The sequence below is a fragment of the Ischnura elegans genome, chromosome 1, assembly GCF_921293095.1.
Source record: "Ischnura elegans chromosome 1, ioIscEleg1.1, whole genome shotgun sequence".
Classification (NCBI taxonomy): Eukaryota; Metazoa; Arthropoda; class Insecta; order Odonata; family Coenagrionidae; genus Ischnura; species Ischnura elegans.
In genome coordinates this window covers 57,008,784-57,030,789 of record NC_060246.1, presented here as the reverse complement: position 1 = coordinate 57,030,789, position 22,006 = coordinate 57,008,784, and the positions used below count along the sequence as shown (strand labels likewise).

At 34.8% G+C, this 22,006-nt stretch overlaps 2 protein-coding genes across 2 annotated transcripts in view; one reads left to right on the top strand and one right to left on the bottom strand.

Annotated features, from left to right (window-relative positions):
• LOC124161050 (uncharacterized oxidoreductase YjmC-like) overlaps positions 1-17,466 on the top strand; it is a 30,520-nt gene extending 13,054 nt beyond the window's left edge. Inside the window, exons 6-11 of the mRNA XM_046537214.1 lie at positions 2,685-2,783; positions 3,427-3,622; positions 5,788-5,942; positions 8,978-9,088; positions 10,060-10,162; positions 15,989-17,466. Of these exons, the coding sequence (XP_046393170.1) occupies positions 2,685-2,783; positions 3,427-3,622; positions 5,788-5,942; positions 8,978-9,088; positions 10,060-10,110 (612 nt within the window). The 3' untranslated portion in view covers positions 10,111-10,162; positions 15,989-17,466. The remainder of the gene's footprint in view (positions 1-2,684; positions 2,784-3,426; positions 3,623-5,787; positions 5,943-8,977; positions 9,089-10,059; positions 10,163-15,988) is intronic.
• LOC124161056 (meckelin) overlaps positions 10,171-22,006 on the bottom strand; it is a 45,527-nt gene continuing 33,691 nt past the window's right edge. Inside the window, exons 13-17 of the mRNA XM_046537227.1 lie at positions 21,231-21,444; positions 20,203-20,361; positions 19,085-19,187; positions 12,201-12,343; positions 10,171-12,112 (exon numbers count right to left, since the gene is read on the bottom strand). Coding sequence (XP_046393183.1) covers positions 12,032-12,112; positions 12,201-12,343; positions 19,085-19,187; positions 20,203-20,361; positions 21,231-21,444 — 700 coding nt within the window. The 3' untranslated portion in view covers positions 10,171-12,031. The remainder of the gene's footprint in view (positions 12,113-12,200; positions 12,344-19,084; positions 19,188-20,202; positions 20,362-21,230; positions 21,445-22,006) is intronic.

Sequence of the window (22,006 nt, the reverse complement as noted above, 5' to 3'; positions counted from 1 at the left end):
TTTAGGCAAATTTCTCAGATACTTTCCGGAAAATGTTCTGCCTCATTAAGCACGGTCTAATATTGGGTGTTTGCTTATTTTTGTGGATAATTAAAAAAAAATTAGATCAGAGAATGCAGCAGCAGTCAAAACTTTCAAAAGATAATTTTTAAACCAACCTAGAGAATGGAGGTTTTAACGTGGCGTTTTTAACTTTCAACTCAACAAAGAGAGCCTAAAAAAGATGATAGGTGCGAAGAACTGTCGACAGGCTGAGAAAATAAATAACGTAAAAAAATCGGGGTGATTCAATGGATGTTTTTCTCAGGAACGCAACTAGGAATAAGTGCAATGGAAATGTGCATTCATAAGAACTGTAAATAGCTCACAGACAATTAGCACGGACTGTTGTCTCGTAGTCTCCCGTGGCGTTTTTGATTCGTTGATCTCTCCATCTTTCGGGTTTTCGCCGCGTTGTTTGTCATAGGTTTACGACAGGTTTGCCGGGATTCCACCAGGTGACTTTAGGTCGAAATGCCGATATAAGCATTTCCGCCGCATTTATATAGCCCTCGTTCCTCGCTGCTGCGCTGTGATTGGCCGGATTCTCAACAAATACGACGAAAACCCGAAAGATGGAGAGATCAACGAATTGGCACAGACATTTCTGGGAATCATTGGAGGACTCCAAAGGAGAGGATAGCTTTTCGAGATAATCGATGAAAACAGACGCAGGATAGCAACGTAATTCCAATGGAAACGAAATCTTCATTAAGCGAAAGGCTTCCAATGTCACCAACAAAGCGAGAAGGGGACGTTGGGAGGGAGTATGATACAGACAAGAGTGCGTCAAGACTGGCAGAGATAAATAATGGAATTGCTTGGCAAATGGATTAGTACCATGGGCGTACCCAGCAGGAGGAGGGGCAACTGCCCCCCTTAGAAGCGAAAATAAATTTAGTTCAAAACAAAAGTTATGAAAAAATTTTCCTTTTGAAGAAAAATTATATTAGTAAGACATGGAACTAAATTGAAAATAATTAATTTTTCAATCAAATAATTATAAAAACTAATTAATTGCTGCCATAATTTCCTTAAAATTTTGATTTCATTAACCTTTTCTGAGCAAAAAAGTTACAGCTTGAACGACCGCGGCTAGTTCCCCCCCCCCCCCTCAGTTTTGATTCTGGGTACGCCCATGATTAGTATGGATTTAAACCGAAAGGGGAAAAGGACGCAACCTTTCGATGGTAAGATAAAGAGATTCTCCCGATATTCAAATGAAGTTTCTCGTGGTCGACGATGATCAGTCGGCATGTATTTTAATTTTCAAGTCATTGAGAAGGAGGGTAAAACTAATGCAGTGGTTCTGAGATGCTATTTTGCGTCGCCTTGGTGGTATGCAATAACTCTTGGCATCAATGCGTCGGCTTGTAGGCAAGTGTCTTTTTGATATTCTTCAATTACCTTTAAAAATTGTTCATTGAGCAGACAAAATAAACATTTGTATTGAATATCCATCTCGATTATTACTATCTTTCCAAGTTTTCCAGGAATTACGGAGGTATGGGGGGGATGCCCTTAATCTGTGACTGCTTGTGAGGGCAGTAAAAAATTTTCTTTAGACAGAGAGTTAGAGAGTTTTCATACCTCAATGATCGAACTCAATAATTATCCATATTCATGTTACGACATTATTCTTTTCTGAATCCTCTACTGTAATGGAGAGATTTGAAATGATAGACGCAACATCCTTCAGAATGTTTCAGTCATACAAGCTGACTTAGCACTATCATAATCAATGGAGAAAATCTGCAATAAGTAAGTTAAAGAGGATCATCAGTGATGAGAATAAAAACGCATTTACTAATACATACTTTCATTCATTGAAAATTTTACTCCTTTCAAATATAAAAATTATGCATTCTTATTATGCACTTTGTAATTCTCTGAATCCAGACTCACAGATTTTTGATGCAACAATTTTGAAAAAATAAATAACCAATATTAAAATAAACATCCCATTGCTCTTCTTCCAAGAGATATTGAGTATATATAGCGAGCCGTAAAAATATGATATATTTTAAAATGCTCACTAAAACATGTCAATGAACATATTTTTGATAGATTAATCCAATGTGGAATTGCAAACTAGAGAAGGTAAATTTGGTCTTGGGGAAGAAAAGAAGATGTTTCTAACAGTATTATTTAGCACGTTGTGTACCGATGGCGAGAATTCTCATCATTTTTTTCCCGAACGTTTCAGGCGGATGACGAAGATTCTCGTCATTTAGGCAAGTCAACCTAAACAATTTTAAAGTGGGTTGACGCGCCTAATTGATGAGAATCTTTGTCATCTGGCCGGAACATTCAGGAAAAAAATGAAAAGAATTCTTGCCATCCGTATGCAACGTGTTAATTAAATTAGCTTTAAAATAGTAATTGGAATATATTATTATTAAAATTATTATCTACTCTTTTGACATTTTAAAGAAGCCTCTCTCCATCTTTGGAAGATGGTACAACATAATTAAATTCCCCAATTGATAACAATACAGTTAGAACCTAATAACAAAAGGTTTTAAATTTCAGGAAACGTCAATTTAATATACTTTTATACACTATGCAATACTTGAGTGATGTGTTGGACCATTAAGCTCAAAAATTATACACAGACTCACTACCTTTTTGCACCATTTTTCCAGGCAGCACTCGGGACAAATCCCATCACCTTGGCTGCTCCTGGCGTTAATGGAGATTCTTTTGTATTGGATATGGCAACTTCAACTGTGGCAGTGGGAAAGGTATGTTGTTGGAGGTTTCAATTAAACCAAGGATTGAAAAAATAGCAGTTATACGAAGGCATTCAAGTCAAATATTGAATGCTGTATAATTATATACCACTCTAAGAAATAGTGATCAATGAATTAATTGCAGGGTAGGGTCTCTCTTTCCAAAAACGCGAAGATTCCTTTGTAAGCACACCGAGTTACGGTTAACATCAGAGAGACCATCCTTTTTGATCAGATTCTTGCTGTCCCTGTCAGTAAGCAGTAGGTACTGAAAATGCTGAATACAATGTTTAATTTTTATCCTTGAGGTACCTTTGTAAACCAAGGAAAAGACCAATCCCCCCAACATATCCAAGAAACCTATCAAATACTTAATTACTTATGTGTACTTGTTGACTTGCGACTCACATCAATAAAAGTGACTCAATCCCAGTAATGAAAAGAAGGACTGCAAGGGATGCAGTGGTTTGTGAACTCATTTTAAAATACCCTTCTTCATTGAAATACATGATAATATGAGATACACACTGGTTAAAAATTTACTTAGGTTTTCCCAAGAGGTTTCACGGATGATGCTGTATCTTCTGATGTTTGATCCTCCCTACCCTGCAGATTATAATAAGTAGCTTGACAATAAATCTTTTGCCTCTGGCAGATCGAATTACAACAACGGAAGAGAGAACCTCTCCCTGTAGGTTGGGCTCTGGATAAGCAAGGCCACATAACAACAGACGCCGATAAGGCGATGGAGGCAAACTGCCTAATGCCTTTGGGAGGAGCAGAAGAGACAAGTGGCTACAAGGGGACAGGACTTGGACTACTGGTCGAGATCTTCTGCGGTATTCTCTCGGGTAAGTAACATCAATGAAGAGAAGCAATAAAAAATGAGATCACTGAGTTAATATGGGCCCACGATGACATTGGAAATATGAACAAAATGTTTAAAAAATGGCAAATAATGACCTATCAGTTACAAATATACAAAAGGGGGATCAAGGTTGCTATTCCCGATTTCCGTTTATTAACCATGATGTCAACTTGCACTGAGAAATTCTTTATTGTGGAATACACAACGTATTTTTGTTTTACATTACACAGCACGATTAAGTAACAAGTGAAGTAGCTATGCTAATCACACATGATGATATAGAATAATTTAAATTATAGATTAAAGGTAAAATCTTCTTATCAATGAAAGAGATCTATCAAGTTCCTATAAAAACTGTTTCAAAACACGATGCGTTTCAAATCATTTTCAAGTGTGTTTTCATCTTATTCATTAGATCAATTTCTACCGATACTGGACCATGCCAAACCAACATCCTCTCCTTCCTCATTTCTTGGTTTCATTCACTTTCCAGCCCCTTAATTTCTGAAACACGCCTTTTCAAGCTAAATTTTAATTCAGCATTGGAGAATAAACAGTGGATGATTTTGATGGTAACCAATGCAAGGAGTTGATCTGTAAGGTAGCAAAGCCATCAAGTATAGCCTCTGGATCGGCTCATCGAAACACATACCTATGTAGTTGCAGGCACAGCCAGCAATTTGCATTGGGGAAGCATGTGGTTTTCAGGTTGCCTATACTTGAAAGTTGCGGTCAATTTCCACACAAAGAATACCACACATTTCATTAAATCATCTTTTGCTTTCAAAATGCTCTTAATCGTTGCTTATTTGCAAGCATTACAAAATCTGAGAATTTTGTAAAATGGAGAGTCTAAGGATAGGTGCCCCTGGGCTAGTGGTCTCCTCAGCAGATTTATTGAGGGTAGTCACCACAAGGGAAAATATTTTGGGGGTACTCAAGCCTCCAAAGCTCCCCGTGGCCACATCTGATAATGCGATGGAGGCAAACTGTCTAATGCCTTTGGGAGGAGCAGAAGAGACAAGTGGCTACAAGGGTACAGGACTTGGACTACTGGTCGAGATCTTCTGCGGTATTCCTATCTTAACATTACATAATGATCATATTAACATTATATATTATCATTATATATAACAACATTATATATAACAACATTATAATTAATATTAACATTACATAATGATCATAATCATGCCAAAGAGCATTTTGAAAGCAAAAGATGATCTAAAAAAATATTTCCAATAAAAAATTGTCTCATCTTATCTAGTGCTGGCATATCTGTCCTGTCAATTTGAAAGGTCTTTGGGAAATGATGCATTGGGATGCAAAAGTGTTCTTTAAATAATAAAGCTGAACTTATAAATGGGATGATATTAATAAGAGGTTGCACAAACCGGAAAAATATGCATCCAATACTATATAATAAATTATAATACAACCAGACAATATGAAAAGATGCCATATTGCATATTTGGGATAGTTTGCTGGTTGTATACCCTCAAATATTTGCTGTGCATCCACATGCATCCTAGTACCATGCATATACTTAAAATATGCCTTGGTTCATGCCATACATTAACTTAAAATTTGATAATGTGATGCACAATGATATGAATTCATTGGGTTTCACAACATTAACTCAGTCTGTAAAGGTATATTTTACCATTTCCACCTGAAAAAAATTTCAAACTTTAGGGCTGAGGTGGGAGAGGAAAATGACAGACTGATTTTGAAAAAAATCCTCCTTCTATTGGTCACCATCTTTTCTGCAGAGAATGTTGACTAAAAAAAAAACTTTTTTTCCCTAAATTCAGCCAAGGCTACAAAGCATAATGATTGAATGGATTTTTGTTCCACTAATAAAATATTACCCAATAAATTCATGCCAAAATGCAAAAGGTATAATGTTCAAGCATTCTATTTATCTCATTTTAAGATGATAAAACTCATATTAAATCATACATGACAGCCTCCAATTTAGAAGGCAGTTGTATGAAAAAATCAAATGTCTTAATTCAGATCTCACAACAACATGTTCACATATTATTTTGTCGTAAAATAAATAATTGTTATTTAATAAGTGACAAAATGTTCCAGTGTATAATCAACAACTAATGTTAATAAATTTTTAAAAAATAAATAATAAAGGCTCAAAATATGGACCATTCGTAAGGAACTGGAAACACACCACAGAGAATGCAAATCTTGGCCAATGCTTTATAGCACTAGATTATAAAGCATTTGGTTCGGGTTTTGAGGAGAGGCTTACACATCTTCTCTCAACAATCAGAGCAATGGAACCGGTGAGTAAAAAAAATACTTATGCATCTCTCCAAAGCAGCTAATAACACTGTTCTGCAAAAAAATAGTTCAAAAATGCCCCGCTACAATTTAGGGTTTTTCTGGCTAATTTTGGGTCGCTGAATCCGAAAATGACCACCATTTATTTCTATCACCCTCCATTTTTACGCAACCCCTAAATTGGGGAAAACAACCCCTTATATAAACTTATCGCTTTTCAAGTGACTTTTTCTAATGTTATATGCTTCTGATTGAAAAAAACTGACGTTTTGATGCAATTAGGGTCAAGAGAGAGACAAACTTCACTGGGGTTGAAAAGATTTAGGGGTTGAAAATTGAAAAAAAAAAAAAAAACTTTAAAAAACATTTAAAAAACCATTTTTCTTTGTTTTTTTATGACATATGTTGCTAATGGTAAAGTTTTTAAGGGATGAATACACTGTTCACCTATTTTGTAAGGGATTAATATCATATAAAATATAAGAGGGGAAGGGGGGTATATGAGTGATACCACTCGTATACCCCCCTTCCCCTCTAGGAAGTGGTATGAAGATCTGCCAAAAAAATCTTAACACAAATCAGATTGGTCAAAATATTATTGTAACAGCGTTTGGGGCATCATGATTTGACTTCGTTGTCCTCATTACTTTTAATGTAAGAGCTGAGACCTTTCCATTAAATACATTGGAAAACGTTGGGAAATACATTGTAAATACATTGGGAGAAATTGGGAAATAAACTTTAAAAGTCATTCACCACATGTTTTGACACGCTTGGACACATTTTAACGTGTATTCATGTGTCTGGCAGTCGCACTTGCTGATGTTCATCTATGAAATAAACCAATGGTCTATTCAGTACATCACACTCTTTCCTGCGTGTTGGGTTATAATCTTCCAAGTTCTTTCTTTATTTCTATAGCACGTGTTCGATTTAGTGTGTTATTTCGCGAGCGATTAAGTGTTTTCTCGCGATCATTCAGCGATCCTGCAAAAATCATCCCAATTCATTTTGTAACACCTGTGGAGATTTAGTGTTTAAAGACCAAAGGAAAGCAATGACTGCAATTGTGCGAAAATCTTATGAACTTTATCTCGGGTGTAAAATTGGTGACCAAGACAAATCGTGGGCCCCTAAATTCTGTTGCAGTGGTTGTCATAGAAGTCTTTGTGAATGGCTAAACTGGGGAAATCGTTCCCTAAATTTCGGAGTGCCAATGTTTTGAGTTGAACCCACTTGCCATTTAACGAATTGCTATTTTTGCGAAACCGACACTATGGATTAAAAAAAACAATCCTGAAATGATTTATCTGAATTTACCGTCAGCAATTCGCCCGGTGAAGCATACTGATGCTATTCCTATCCCTATAGCTCAAGCTACTAGCACCCTCGATGATTCTGATGTCTTAGTGAACGAAGCTACACCGGAAGTGGAAGCAGGTCCTAGCCATCGAGATGAATATTACAGTCCTGATGTAGAAGAACCCTAGACTAGTCAAAAAAGGCACCTCATCCCATAACACGAGGACCTAAGTGATCTAATACAAGACTTAGACTTACCAAAGGGTAAAGCACAACTTCTTGGCTCGCATTTGCAGCAGTGGAATCTTTTGGCCGATAGTGTGAATGTTTCGTACTACAGAGGCAGACAGTCAACCCTCACTAAATTTTTTTCAACGGATGATGAAAATGATGATCTGATTTTCTGCACTGATATTGAAGGACTGATGAGGGAATTAGCGATTAAGAATGATCCAGACCAATGGAGGCTATTCATGGACTAATCGAAGACAAGTTTAATGGTTGTTTTACTGAACAACGGCCACGATTTGCCTTCGGTTCCTGTTGGATATGCCACTGTTTTAAAGGAAACCCATATTCCAGATTTTTGTGGCAGCTCTTTATACCGCCTCCTAAACCCCCTCCTATACCACTCTTACACCCACCTTCCCCTCTTATATTTTATGTTATATTAATCCCTTACAAAATAGGTGAACAGTGTATTCATCCCTTGAAAACTTTACCATTAGCAACATATGTCATAAAAAACGAAGAAAAATGGTTATTTTAATGTTTTTTAAAGTTTTTTTTTTCAATTTTCACCCCCTAAATCTTTTCAACCCCAGTGAAGTTTGTCTCTCTCTTGACCCTGATAGCCTTAAAACGTCAGTTTTTTTCAATCAGAAGCAGATAACTTTAGTAAAAGTCCCTTGAAAAGCGATAAGTTTAGATAAGGGGTTGTTTTCCCCAATTTAGGGGTTGCGTAAAAATGGAGGGAGATAGGAAAAAAATGGAGGTCATTTTCAGATTCAGCGACCCAAAATTAGCCAGAAACACCCTAAATTGTAGCGGGGCATTTTTTGAACCATTTTTTTGCAGAAGAGTGTAATTAAGTCCCAAAAATTAAGTCCCACTACTACATTAAAAACATAAATTAAAATAACAAGAAGAGAATTAATGAGTGAGGACATGCATATGATTATCAACACAAATATCCACCACTAATTTTCTACCACCATAGTACCATACAATTAGGTATATTTCGTAAGACGATAAATAAATCAGCAATTACCAGGAATTCTGAAAGAAAGAGGGGTATGATGTGCTATGGCAATTCCCAATGCTTGCTAATACTTTACCTAAGACTCTCTTCATCTAAAGATTTATGGAAGGTATTGAATTGTTCATATAAGTTGAATTCATTTAATCTGTTCAAAATTATGTCTTAACTGACTACATAATTGAATATTAAGCTATTAGCAACTTTAGCTTAATTAAAGTAACTTTAACAAATGATGCATACATCTAAAGACTAAGAGAAAGTATTTGATTGATTAATCATCATATAGGGCTGCAAGTGGTAAAGTGCAATTTACCACTTGGCTTTTCTGCATGCTAGCATTCCGGTGAGACCATGAATAACGTTTGGTAACAAATATCTATGCACTGTGTTTTCCTTTGTCCACCCAAAAATATTTTGATATACCAATCACAGCCAATATAATCTATTTCAAAAACTTTTACCCATTATTACCAGGCTGATCCAGAGAAAGAGGTCATAGTCCCTGGAGACCCAGAGAAATGGCACATGAAATGTGTAAATGAAGATGGAGGTATAACATATCATAGGAACCAAATTGATGCCTTGGTATGATATTTCTGATTTATTTCATGTACAAATAGCTTCTAAACAATGAGCCTCTAAATGAGGTAAAAAAAAGTTGCTTCCATTCCAATTATGAAAAGAAATCAGGAAATTATAGCCATTGCTGCAAGTGGCAAAATCAAAAATTTTAAAATTAAAGATCAGCAAGTCAACTGATGATTATCTTGATGTTAATGAGTTTGGTGTGAAAGGAAATAAAGCATTAAAGAAGTGATAAGGGTGTTGTACAGACTAAATTTATATCAAAATTAACAGGAGTGTGATGGATATGTGGATTTTTTTAAGGTGTATCATACAGCTTAATGTAAAAAAGTGAAAACTTATTAGATTTATGCTTACTTACAAATTCAGAGTCTTTCATTCAGGTTTGGTGAAGATAGGGCAAGGCACTTAGCCAAGAAGGCTGCTGTTGCAGGTTAAGCACCCCCAAAAATTTTTTCAGCCCTATTGTAAGCTAATGTGAGCAAGCGACTAAACACAATGTTAGTTAGTAAATGCGATGGTGGGTGGCGTAACATGGTGGAACTCCTTCATGATGCACAAAGGATAACAAAAAAAAAAGACTTTGCTGTTCCACAAAATAAAATATATATTTGCAACTGGTTTCGATAGCTAGATGAGATAGCCGGACCAGATGATGACATGCCGTATCAAAACTGGTGGCAAATATATTTATTTTATTTTGTGGAACAGCAAAGTCTTTTTTTCTTACCCTTTGTGCATTGTTAGTTAGTAAATTATCATCTGTACAAAAGATTATTAATTTTGCTTACAATTTCATATTTCCACTTTTTTAAATCTCTCAATAAATTTTAATCATGATTTTTAAAGGGTTATTATGTCTGAAATTAATGCATGCATGTACGACTACGTATGTATGTATAGGAACTTTAAGTGAATTTTCTTAACTTTAAGTGAATAGGAATTTAACGAATTTTCTTGTCTTTTTATAGATCAAGTTGGCAGAAGAATTGAAAATTGAACCAATGAAGGCAATAAACTGATGCTAAGCATTTAGAAGCCATTAATTTTTGAAAATTTCTCAAGAGGAAGAATGTAAGTACTAAATGAATAATCATTTCTTTTTATTCTTAGACTGGTATTCAAGTTAAAACACTTTATAACAAAATCCATCTCCACCAATGAAAGTACATATGTACATTTTGTGAAACTTACATCAATATATCAACCATATTAGGCCATGTGTGGGACACATTTTTATTATCATATTATTAACATGCTGTAAGAAAGGGCTTCAAGCTTTAACAATGAATATTCCATCATTCCACCCAAAAAGCATAGTCATTTACTTGGTATTAGTTTCTGTCACTGCAATATATGTACGTGAAAATCAGGGGTGTCCAAGTAAATGCACACAACAGGTAAGCTTCAGCCTCTTGATAAATTTTCCTCCACTGTTGCCAATGATCTTCCTTTAGGCTTCCACTTTCATCTTCTTTCAAGATCTTTGGTATTTATATCTACTACCCATGTCAGCTTTGGCCGACCTTTTTTCATTGGTGCACATGCATATCTTCCCAAAAATATGCCCACTAAAGCATATAATTATCATTCCACATTTTAATATGTACTGGCCACTGTCACCTCTGAATCTCAATTAACCTGACAATATCATCTTCTGTGATTAGTTCATTTAATTCTTTAACACAACAGATGAATTCTTAGTTTAATATTATGGGTCCATAAACCTGCCTAAATGTTTAAAATATTCTTTTAAAAGTTCTATGATTGCTCCTTACCTTTGATAATTAATCCCATTCATCTTGACCAAATGTCATACACAGGTACACAAAGTACAAAACTCCTTGATACATTTACCTCCTAGGACTAGAGCTATGATTTCATGACAATTAGGTTTTGATAAATTTCCCTGAGTGGAGGCTCTTTACACAGAGGTTCTACCTTATAAAAATTTGACTTGGCCTCAGGAGATTATTCATAATCAATAAAACAAATTTCATATGTGTCACTCATCTTGAAGCCGTGCAGAATACTAAAGAACTCTCCAACTACCTGCCTAAGCCACCGAACAACTGTGGGAAGGTATAATGATTTTATCACCTCACTGGTTTTCTTATGTCAATTAGTAACTTTTGAATAGAGTTTATGAGAGATAATTAACATTAATTTAGCTTTCATTGTTCAAAATTGCCAATGAAAAGTGATTAATCAACACTGAGGAACCTCAAACATACAATTTAAATGTATTATATTTCAAAAAAGCATCTTCATAAAATTAAACTAACATGTAAAAAGCCCAAGGATGGAATTTAAAGAACTGTTGGACTGAACTGATGATCCCAGTACAAGACATGCCATGAAATACAGTTCTAAGAATACTTCTGCCAATATTAGCCATGTAAAAAAATACTTCTAAAATCATTTAAATAGAAAAAATTACATTAACAGACTCAAATGCATGAATCTTACCTAATTCAAGCAAACTAAGAAGTTAATAACACACTATATGACCACCATTGAACACCAATATTAACACTTATTGGAAAGTTTAGGTAACAACTGAATTGCACTTACATCCATTGAGCCATAACAACAGATTCTTACACATCTTTACATCACATGAGGTATGCTTCAAGCAATCTCAGCTGTAAATAGATAAGTAGGTAATATGCAATTCACAACTTTGCTATTCTATTGTTAGTTTATGCAGTGATACTCATCAAAATACAAAGAAATACATGTACCATATATGTATGCCACTTTAACAAAACATACAGAAATGCCATTTTAGTCTTATACATATTTAAATAACTTCTCTCATAACTTAACATCACATTCCTTCCATTATAAAATTAGCTTTTCCCTCAAGATAGGTAAGGGTATTAAATTAGCTACATTTTAAGTGCAATTTACCTAATTTCTAAGTCATCCCTGATTCCAATTTCAGATAAGAAACCTTTCATCAATCAGTCCTTTCTGAGATATGTTCCTCCTTCCAATAGCGCTTCTTATCCATACAATTACCTGCAATGAAAATGATTAAATTTCACCTACTGTGCAGATCAATGGGAAAATGAATTTTTTTCAAATAAAAGAAAAAGCCATAACATACCTTATCGACAACAATCGTTAATATGCAAGCAATTGAATAGTCTAGAAAAAGTGCGTCAGCAAACATGAATGTCAGTAGATTAAATGCAGCCAGAGTTATTTCATTGCCATATAGAAGAACTTGATCAAAAGAATGTCCATTATCTGAAAATAAAAAAATCAAATGAAAATTTGAGCCATGCACCTATTATATCTCTTCCCACATTTGTAGATGCTATAACTATAAGAACATAAAGAGGTACACAACAGAACCCTACTTAAATATTATAATGAATTCATTGGGCCATTTGTGTGATGATTTCCAGATTAGGAAGGGTTACACTATAGAAGATGAAGAAACAATGTTAAATATTACATCAACATGGGGGCACTTGTGGTACATAACATGAAAGACATGCATATAAATAAATAGGTAACATATGATAGAATCAAGCACCTTAAACATTTATTTCAACTGTATTTAAAACTATCATGTAGCTTCTCAAAATATGCAAATCCACACTATGAACCTATCATTTATAACCATTATGAACCAAGCCCCACCATTCATATTACGAAAGGAAATTTACTTTATATCAAACCATATTGTGAGGTAAACTAAAAAAACATTAATTAACTAAGACTTTACCGAACATAAACTGTCATAACTGTCAGCTAACTAGAGATGGGTCAAAAAGAACCGAACTGTTCACTGAAATGAACCATTTCAAAAATGAATGGTTCTCTAAAACTTCCAGTTCACTGCTCATGTCTGCACTGCTCAAGTACGGCATATTCAGTCAAACAGGTATGCTCACCAAGACTAATTTTGAACTACAGCTTACTCCAGCAAGTGCATTGTGGTTATCACAGATGATGGTTACGATGGCAATTACACTGATTATTCCTCACCACCTAACACGTGCAATTATTACTAGTCAATCGCATCGTTAGAGTGGATAGATACCTGACGCAAGGTGTAACAAGGAGAAAAAATTGATGTCTCACTGAGAAGTCTAAAAGAGAGATTCAGAAATGATGTTTATACTAAAAATATTTATAAGGAACAGTTAGCTGTATGTATATAAAAGTCTAAGTTGCTAATGAGAGGAGCATTTAAAAACTTTTCTAGTGTTAAATACATATATGAATAACATCAGATGCTGAGCTGATAAATATTAATTCTGAAATATTCTACAAGTGGGCCACAGATATTTTCCTGCACATGGATAACCAAGTAAAGGCCCGGGACAGAATTTGCTTGAAATTAGTATAACACACTGCACAAACCAATTGATACCACACTAAGCTTTCATATATGTACTCTAAACCCCTGATAAAAAACATTTTCTACCTGAGTGACCCTGACTGTTCCCAGGAACAGATATTTTGAACTAGGTAATCTTTTTACTGAACAGGAACAAAGCAAACTGTTCATCAAAATGAACTGTAGAACCCACCTTTACAGCCAACTCATTCATACCACTAAGGTCTGTTCACTTTATCTTTGCGGGTGAGCTGGTGTGGCTTAACCGAGTTGGGGTGAGAGGAGGGAAAGTTTATCTACACGTGACTTTCCCTCTGCCAATCAGCAGACAGTAGGCGTGGTCTAGCACTTCGGAACGTCAGTCGCTCTCAGACCTCCGTCGTGTCAACTTCGTGAATCTGCTAGCTGTGTTGCCAAATCCTTTTCCCTTGCACTCCCCGTTTATAAGAATGTTACGCCTATGTATGCCTCTCACCAGCGGTCTCGCATTTAGCGGACAATATCCTGGCTTCTGAGATGGGATTATCCTCAATACATTGTATGCATTGTTTCGCCGCCGGGCCCAAAATATCTGTGGCCACGTGTGAGTCACACCTTTTCGGTGAGACACAAGGGCGGCTATGTACATTTGGCAACGTTAAGGTCACTCCTGCTCTCTCTCTCTCGGTACTACCCCTTCCCCTTCAGCGAGGCCCCTCCCCCTTCAGCGAGGCCCTCCGATAGTGTCCGGGATCTCACGAAAGATGACCCGCAGAGATAAAATGAACAGATAATAACTCATCCAAAGCAATAGCAAACCTAGTTAAATGCTTTAGGGGCGCAAATCTCCCCTGAAATGTTTGGGTCTAGAAGATGAAGCCTTGAAGACATAACCTCCAATGGAATCCCCCAAAATCCAACCTCCCGCCCTCCAATTGAGGTTTTCATCACTTCCCTCTACCTCCCCAAGAAAAAGTAAAATGTATACAAAAATCATAGAGCACAAAGTAGTTATTCATAGTAATTATCTGTTCACTTTATGTTTTCGGGTGGGCTTTCGTGAGAGCCCAGACACTTCCGGAGGGTTTCACTGATGGGGGAGGGGTATTGCCGAGAGAGAAAGCAGGAGCAAACTTTATGTTGCCAAATGTACATAGCCACCCCTTTGACCAAAACATAGGCAATCCCATAAGGGTCAATGCTAACTATTTGGCAAATTTTTTTGCCATAACTCGTTGATACATTAAAGTAAACTACAGAACGCACAATGTAAACCTTTTTTCTTCCTTCATTGGTAGGCTTCGCAAAGTTATGACAGAAACATCTTTTCCCAGGGAAAAATTATCATCAATCACCGCAGTTAGGTTCCACAACCAGCTCAGCTGAAAATAAAATTTTACAAGAGTAAACTAGAAGATAATATTAGAGCCCCACTATATTTCCAGGTCCGATATAAGCGATAAATTAAGAGATATGTTTTGCCGAACGGGTAGATATGGGAATTGGTTTTTCCCTCGAACCATTAAGGACTTTAATAAATCCTAGTCCTAACTTCGTTAGAGAACTTCATTTTTATGTGTACACGGCTGGTGTCCTAACACACTCTGCTACACGCCTTTTTGGCAGCTTGCAAGGTATTATGTAAATGTAGCCATTTACCTGCAGGTATACTGGTATTTAACTTCATTATAGCCTACGGATTTTTACCAACTACAGTAATAAAGTATATTTTCAAGGATATCTCCACCAGTAAAGTGGCTAACAGACAAAGAGTTTATACATTAATAGAAGTATCGCGAATGATGGGAAAAATCCGATGACAATCCCCAGCGAAATACTAATGACTATGTTAGCACTTTTCACCTAATGTATGTAGTTCATTTTCAGAACAATACTTAGTCACCTCAAAATATCAGTAAGAGACTAAGTCCAAAAATTTTCAAAGCAAGATGAGGGAACTTTGACCACACTAAAAACTCAGAAACAGTGCCTCCAGATATTTCCAACCTCCTTGTGGCAGTCAGGTATTTTGGGTCCGGCACTCAGACAATATATCTCTTCATTTGGAAGGTATTGATGATAATCCCTTCATAAAAGCCCATGACATTGTCAGCTACCACACTGAATATGACAGTGTTGGTGAAAGGCAGACTTAAAGACATAAAACGAGAATGCGTGAAGTTTGGCAACACTGCTCCAATAGCGGATTCAAAACGTTAATATGATGGAGGTCTGAGAGTGACTGAGTTTTCGAAGATCTAGGCCACGCCTGCTGTCTGCCGAATGGCTGTGGGAATGTCACGTGTCAAGAAAACTTTCCTTCCCTACATTCCCACTTGCTTTATCCACACCATCTCACCCACAGATAAAATGAACAGAGTCTAGTTATTTTAAAAAATCTGGAAAATTAATACATGAAGGAAATGCTTCGAGTATCTGAGTTTTTAAATGAAAAATTCATACCTCATGTATACACACTGAGTTCAGAGGTAAAGCAGAGTGGTTCCAATTTGTTTTATGAAAATTTTGGAGTTGATAAAGTAAAAAATTCATTTATATTTCAGGGGTTACTAGGTGTACCAGATGAGCTAACTGATTAACTGTAGTGCATAGAGTGGGACATAACAGAAACCAAAGCACTTACTGGTTAATTATTGAATTTTGAGAGGAGTTGGAGATATCAAGATTCCTGACTAGGAGCCATTTTCTGAGGTACATCAAATTATTGAACTCATCTACTATGTCACTAAATACTAGTGAGCACTTTCTTTTTATACAATAATTTCATGTCAACCATCGATGAAAATATCGAGACCAAGTTTAGTTCATCGAATAATTTTATAATGAATCTACTGTATAATATTTATTCTTATCATGCAAATGAAAACTTTTCATGGAAAAATAGAAGTACAATTATATAAGTCTTCCATTATATTCACCAATGGCTCAAACACTGTACTAAAATATAATTCTCAACAAAATATGAAAATTTATGCTCACAAGGGAAAAACTAATAAAATGAAAGTAAAACCCACAGTACAGCTGAAGCTTGGAACAACTTTAAGAACTTGGATTTCCTAATGTGATCTAGCTCTTTGCTAATAGCAAAGATCATTCATAAACTATTCCCTCAATGACATTTACACGGTGATGTTATGAAATAAATGAGCAGTGCCACACTGATAATACTGGTAATACAATAATAGAGAATAATTCACATATTTATAATTACATACAAAACGAAGCAATGACGTCAAGGATGATATGGTTATAAACCATCATGGCAGTTAATCACAAATTACCACATAAATTAACATAAATATATAAGTGAAATAAATTTGGTCAAATAAATTAATGAAAATGTGACACATAAGTGGAAATAAAATTTGCTCACTCCCACAGAAAATCAAATTTCAAGCATAATTCAGCAAGATTAGACCAATAAAATAAGAACAGAAAATTCAATGAGGCAAAAAGCAAATTATTTCCCACTGCCTATGCTGACATGAAAATTATAATTTAGCTCCATTTTTTTCTTGTTTTCTTTGAATAACCACAAAAATTCAATGTGGTAACTAATATCTTCCATGGACATCTCAGGAATTATAATTCATCGCTAATACATGTATTATTTGATGGAATATAAGACTGTGCTGAAATAAAACTAAATACATATGTACATTTCAAATTAGCAATGAATGGCTATGAATGGAACCAACAATGTATTGTGTAGGCACAAAAATTAATTGAAATGTAATCATTTCACATTCTCAGGGACATTAATCTAACATTCCTTGATACATTAAATGAATTTTTTATGTAAATCATCATGTAAATATACGTACCTATGGTACAGGAATGAATAAAAATTTCAATTGTATATGATATTTATTTGTTCCACAGGCTGTGGCTCCATTTGTAAAATTTGAAAGGTTTACAATTTTTATTTATGTATTAAGCTTGTATGTACTTAATTCATGTACATTCATCAACATGAGTTGAATGAGCCAATGTAAGAAAATAAAATATTATGCAAAAAGAAGAATGCATTGTAATTAAAAGCATTAACGAGAAAGGAACTACGAATGATTACCTGTACTACATAAAATTGACAAGTAAATAAGAGGGATATTTTTATCCGTATTTTTCTAGTTAGCCTCAGCACAGCTCCAAGATTAGTGCATGTTAACAAATTGATACACTAACTTAGGAATCATGAAATATTTTGTAACATCTGAGCACTTTCACAAAGAATCTTACACATTTTACACTAATACAAACCTTGAATACTCAGGCACAATAGTGCCAACTCCATGGGGCCTGAGGGGGCCCGAGCCTCCACAAAAATTCGTTTGGGGACAGAGCCCCAACAATTAAAGACAATTAAATAATGTAAATCTACTATAGCAATTTATTCTTTTGATGATAGTTTAGGATATATTTGAATATAATTTTGGTATTTTCAGAGCTATAAATTCACTACTCTGTAATAGTCCGCAAGCGTAATTATTACCGTACATTGAATTAGCTTTTTACGAAAATACCGTGCTTGATTATGTTTTTTTCTTTTTTTAAAGCCAAAAAAACGTGTCAGGCTAGTCGGGTTATCGAGAGTCAAGTTTTCGGGATTCAAATTTTGGTCATATTATTCTTCTAAAATGTTAAAAAAAACTTTAAAATTCAATATTTTTCATCTAAAATTTAGAAAATTTTCCGGGGCGAGGCCCCTGGTATGGGTCCCCCCAATAATTTTTATAAGTCGACGCTCCTGCTCAGGCAAGAACCAAGTAAAAGTTGAATATGTACATATGTACATGTAAAACACCTAGAAAATTCAATAACATTGTAAATTCGTCAAAAGGATGCCACACAAGCTAAACCAGGATAGCAAGTGGAAATCTATTAGCTAATGTTTTTTTTTCAATGAGCAGAACCAAGATTTGAAGAGCCAACCAATTGGGTACCGTTCATTCTTACCAAGGGTAATTTGTAAAAGATGTAAAAGATTATTTAACAAAAGGGAGCCCATTTGTGGCAGCATAGCTGTCACAAGGTACTTTCTTCAGTTTCTTGCTTAATTACAATATCATAGCAGAGTTTAACACATAAATGTGAGAAGGGGTATTTACAGTCTTAAAACTAAAAATGTGTATCTGAATACACTCTATTTCTATATGCTATGAATTCAACAATAAGAGAAAATCATATTTATGACCATAGTGCAGCAAGGGGACAGCTTACAGTTTTGCCTTTATCAGCATATTCACCATATTCTGAACTGGTCATAAATTTAACATCTTTGCACATATTAAACAATTTGTTGCTTTTGTGGACTGCATGGCACAAGGTCAGAGATTTGAAAAAAAACGAGTTAAATCTAGTTAAACTATGCAAGTACACTAGTGGTCTTATTCTTCTCAAGCACTAGAAATAGCAGAGCCTTAAAATTTTCATGAGTGAGACATCTTAGCTTTGAGGAATTACAAATTATTCAATTATTTTTTTTAGAAATTAATGTTAAAATGGCTGGCATATAAATAAATAAAATAGCTATAACAAAAGAGCGGGTTTTTCCTCCAATATCGCAAATAACAAACTTTCTATTGCATATATTTAATGAAGATATCTCTCACATTTTACACTGGTGTAAAATTACATACCATTGTAGAAGATTCCATGCTCTAAAGGTTCATTCATCTCAATATCAAGAAGGGTTTCTATAAATACTTTGTCTCGTACTTCATAGTCAATATCTTTCAGGGCCTGCAAAGAAACAATCTGATGATTATCTGTTCAAAACATACACATTTTTCCGTCACTGCCCAAGTAGCTCACATTTCTAATGGATGTAATACGGGCTGAATGGACTATACTATGTAATGAAAAATGGGAAATTCAAAACAACCACATGAAATGTGAATGGAAACTTAACAAATTCAATATTAAGAGATCATCAATTACTTTTGAAATCAACTTATGAGTAACTTTGCGTGAACACGTATATGAAATGAAAATTTGAAATTGGTATGAACAGAGAATAACCTGCCTCCTTGAGTCTAAATTCCGCAGAAATTAATGGCAGGTGTTCTACCACTTGAATTGCTCTAGCAGTAATTTTGATCACTAAATATTACTACATACGACCTTTTGTAGAAGAATTAAATTAACATGTCACAATTTTTTCCCGATCATTATCCCATTGCTTTTTTAAAAGTCATGTGCAAGGGAGCTGAGATGTTCAGGTAATGATCATATTTTATGACCCCTTCCAATATCAACATGAAATAAGTGAGGGCTGAATTTGAAGGAGGCTTATATTTAAAAAAAAATTCTATGATGTTTCCTATGGAGATATCAAATCTGTTCTTATACAAATGCCAAAATGTAATAAATATTCTGAGCTTATTTCCAATATCAAACTTAACAACATGAAAAATCCCATTCAAATTTGAAAGGAGAAAAACCAAAGCTAATTAGGCAAAAAAGAGAGAATAAACGGCAAGGAGTTATGAACATATTAGGAACTGGAATTTTCTTTACACAATATGAGATGAAAAACTGCTAAAAAAAATGATGTACATAAAAACTCATAATTGCATAGAGAAATAGGCAGACCCCAATAAATCACATTCATCATAGACAACAAGAAGGTAATAAGGGGATTATTATTATTAATATTTTTGATAATGCGATAATTAGAACAAGGAAACTAAGTTTGTACATGTGTTTTCTTCCGATGCTCATTCTAAAGATAGTCTCATGAAAAATGGCAACATACATGTTCCAGAAAGGCAGACAAAAACTTGTTCATGGCCTCATAAGCCTGGCTGCTTCCATCCGTAAAGCCAGACGATGGCCCAGGGATACCATTACCACCCACTCTTCCACCCCATATTCCTGAAGGAGATGATCTTCTTCCTGATGGATAACTACCACCCTAGTGAAAATAAAAAAAAAACAAGTAGAATCAAAGGATAGATTGAATTCACATGCGTGGTGGTAAAGGAACCTCATAGCTATTAAGCCATTTAAATATCAATAGGGGAGCATGACTAAACATATTAACTTTTTAATCCAAGCCATAGAAGTTTTTATTTTAAGAAAAGTCGCTCAAATTTTTCAACCCAAAGTTTTTAGTAAACCAATGAAATTTTGTTCCATCAATTTTATTTTTTCTTTCGGGGTAAACTGTGGGACTAGATATTGTTTAAACATTTTCGTTATTTTACAACAAAATATGCGTTCTAAAAATATGCAAAAGCCATTTTATTAATTTAAATTAATGTTTGCAACTTATTGTGGAAGATGAATGTTGCAGACGTAGTAGTTTTTCCTAGGTTAAGTTATAAAGTTCACGGTTCAAAGTTCATGACAAAATGGCTAATTTTACGGTGCGTGGAGTATTTATTGCACTCGCGTGTCTACATTTTTGAATTCTTCATAAAACAAAAAAAATCAGAATTGAGAATAAAATTTCCTTTAAAAGGAGGTATTATTCATTTTTATAGCATGCACTGAAGTCCAGATATAAATTTGCAAAGTACAGTGGCACATCATTTTGATACCGACAGTAGGTACTAATTAGCTGTAGATGTTTTCAATAAGATTAGCAGATAAAGTGAGGGTGATACAATGTTTGAGTATTATTTTCTAATTCATGAGGCAGAAATACAAAGAGAACACCTACTCTTATAAAAATGTTTTCTCACCGTTGCATAGCGTAATAGAAATAAACAAAGTAGGAAGCAAATAATTATATATTTAAAATTCTTAACATAATCCATTTAAGGTTATATGTAATAGTACCCCAACTGATGATGAAATGTTCACAGGGGTTGACCACGAAGAGCTTAAGATCCTGTCATAACAGACTCGAAAGGAGGATGGAACTGCAATACGAAATGTCTGACGCTCCATTCCATCAGGAACGAGTCCTCTAGTGCCACAAACATCCTCAGCTTCTTTCCTCAAACAGTCTTTCAAAGTAGCTAAGTCAGTGTCGGCAAAGCCATGGGCTGATCTGTAATTAAAGAGCACACACATAGTTAGTCCAATTTTTTTCTCTGCATGGAAAAATAAATACGTAAATAACATACATAGTTCGATTCTCTTCATCATACATTATTACATTTAACTTAATTTTTAACGTTAAATTTTGGTTGTGACCAGATATTTATAACTCTTCCTGCTGCTGGTTAATTTCCCATAAGGATTCATGAAAAAAGGTTGTTGTATGATATACACAAATATGTACTTACATTATAAGATATTCCACATACTCGTCATTTAAGTGTTTAGAATAATCTGTAAACCTGAATTGACTAAACCATGAGGATATCATATTTTCAGTTGTATGAAGTTATATGTCACACAAAATATATTCTGTAAAGATAATCTTATATCAGACTTGAACTCTCCAGCCTCCCAAAGACAGCCCACATCATATAATTTCCCTGATGAGCATAGTATACAAATGCATGCATATAGCTCAATGAATTCAGTGCTGTAGAAAACATCTACTTTAGAACAATTCAAATTTTTCAAACATTTCACAGACATTTAAAGAAGAAAGCCAGTTATTG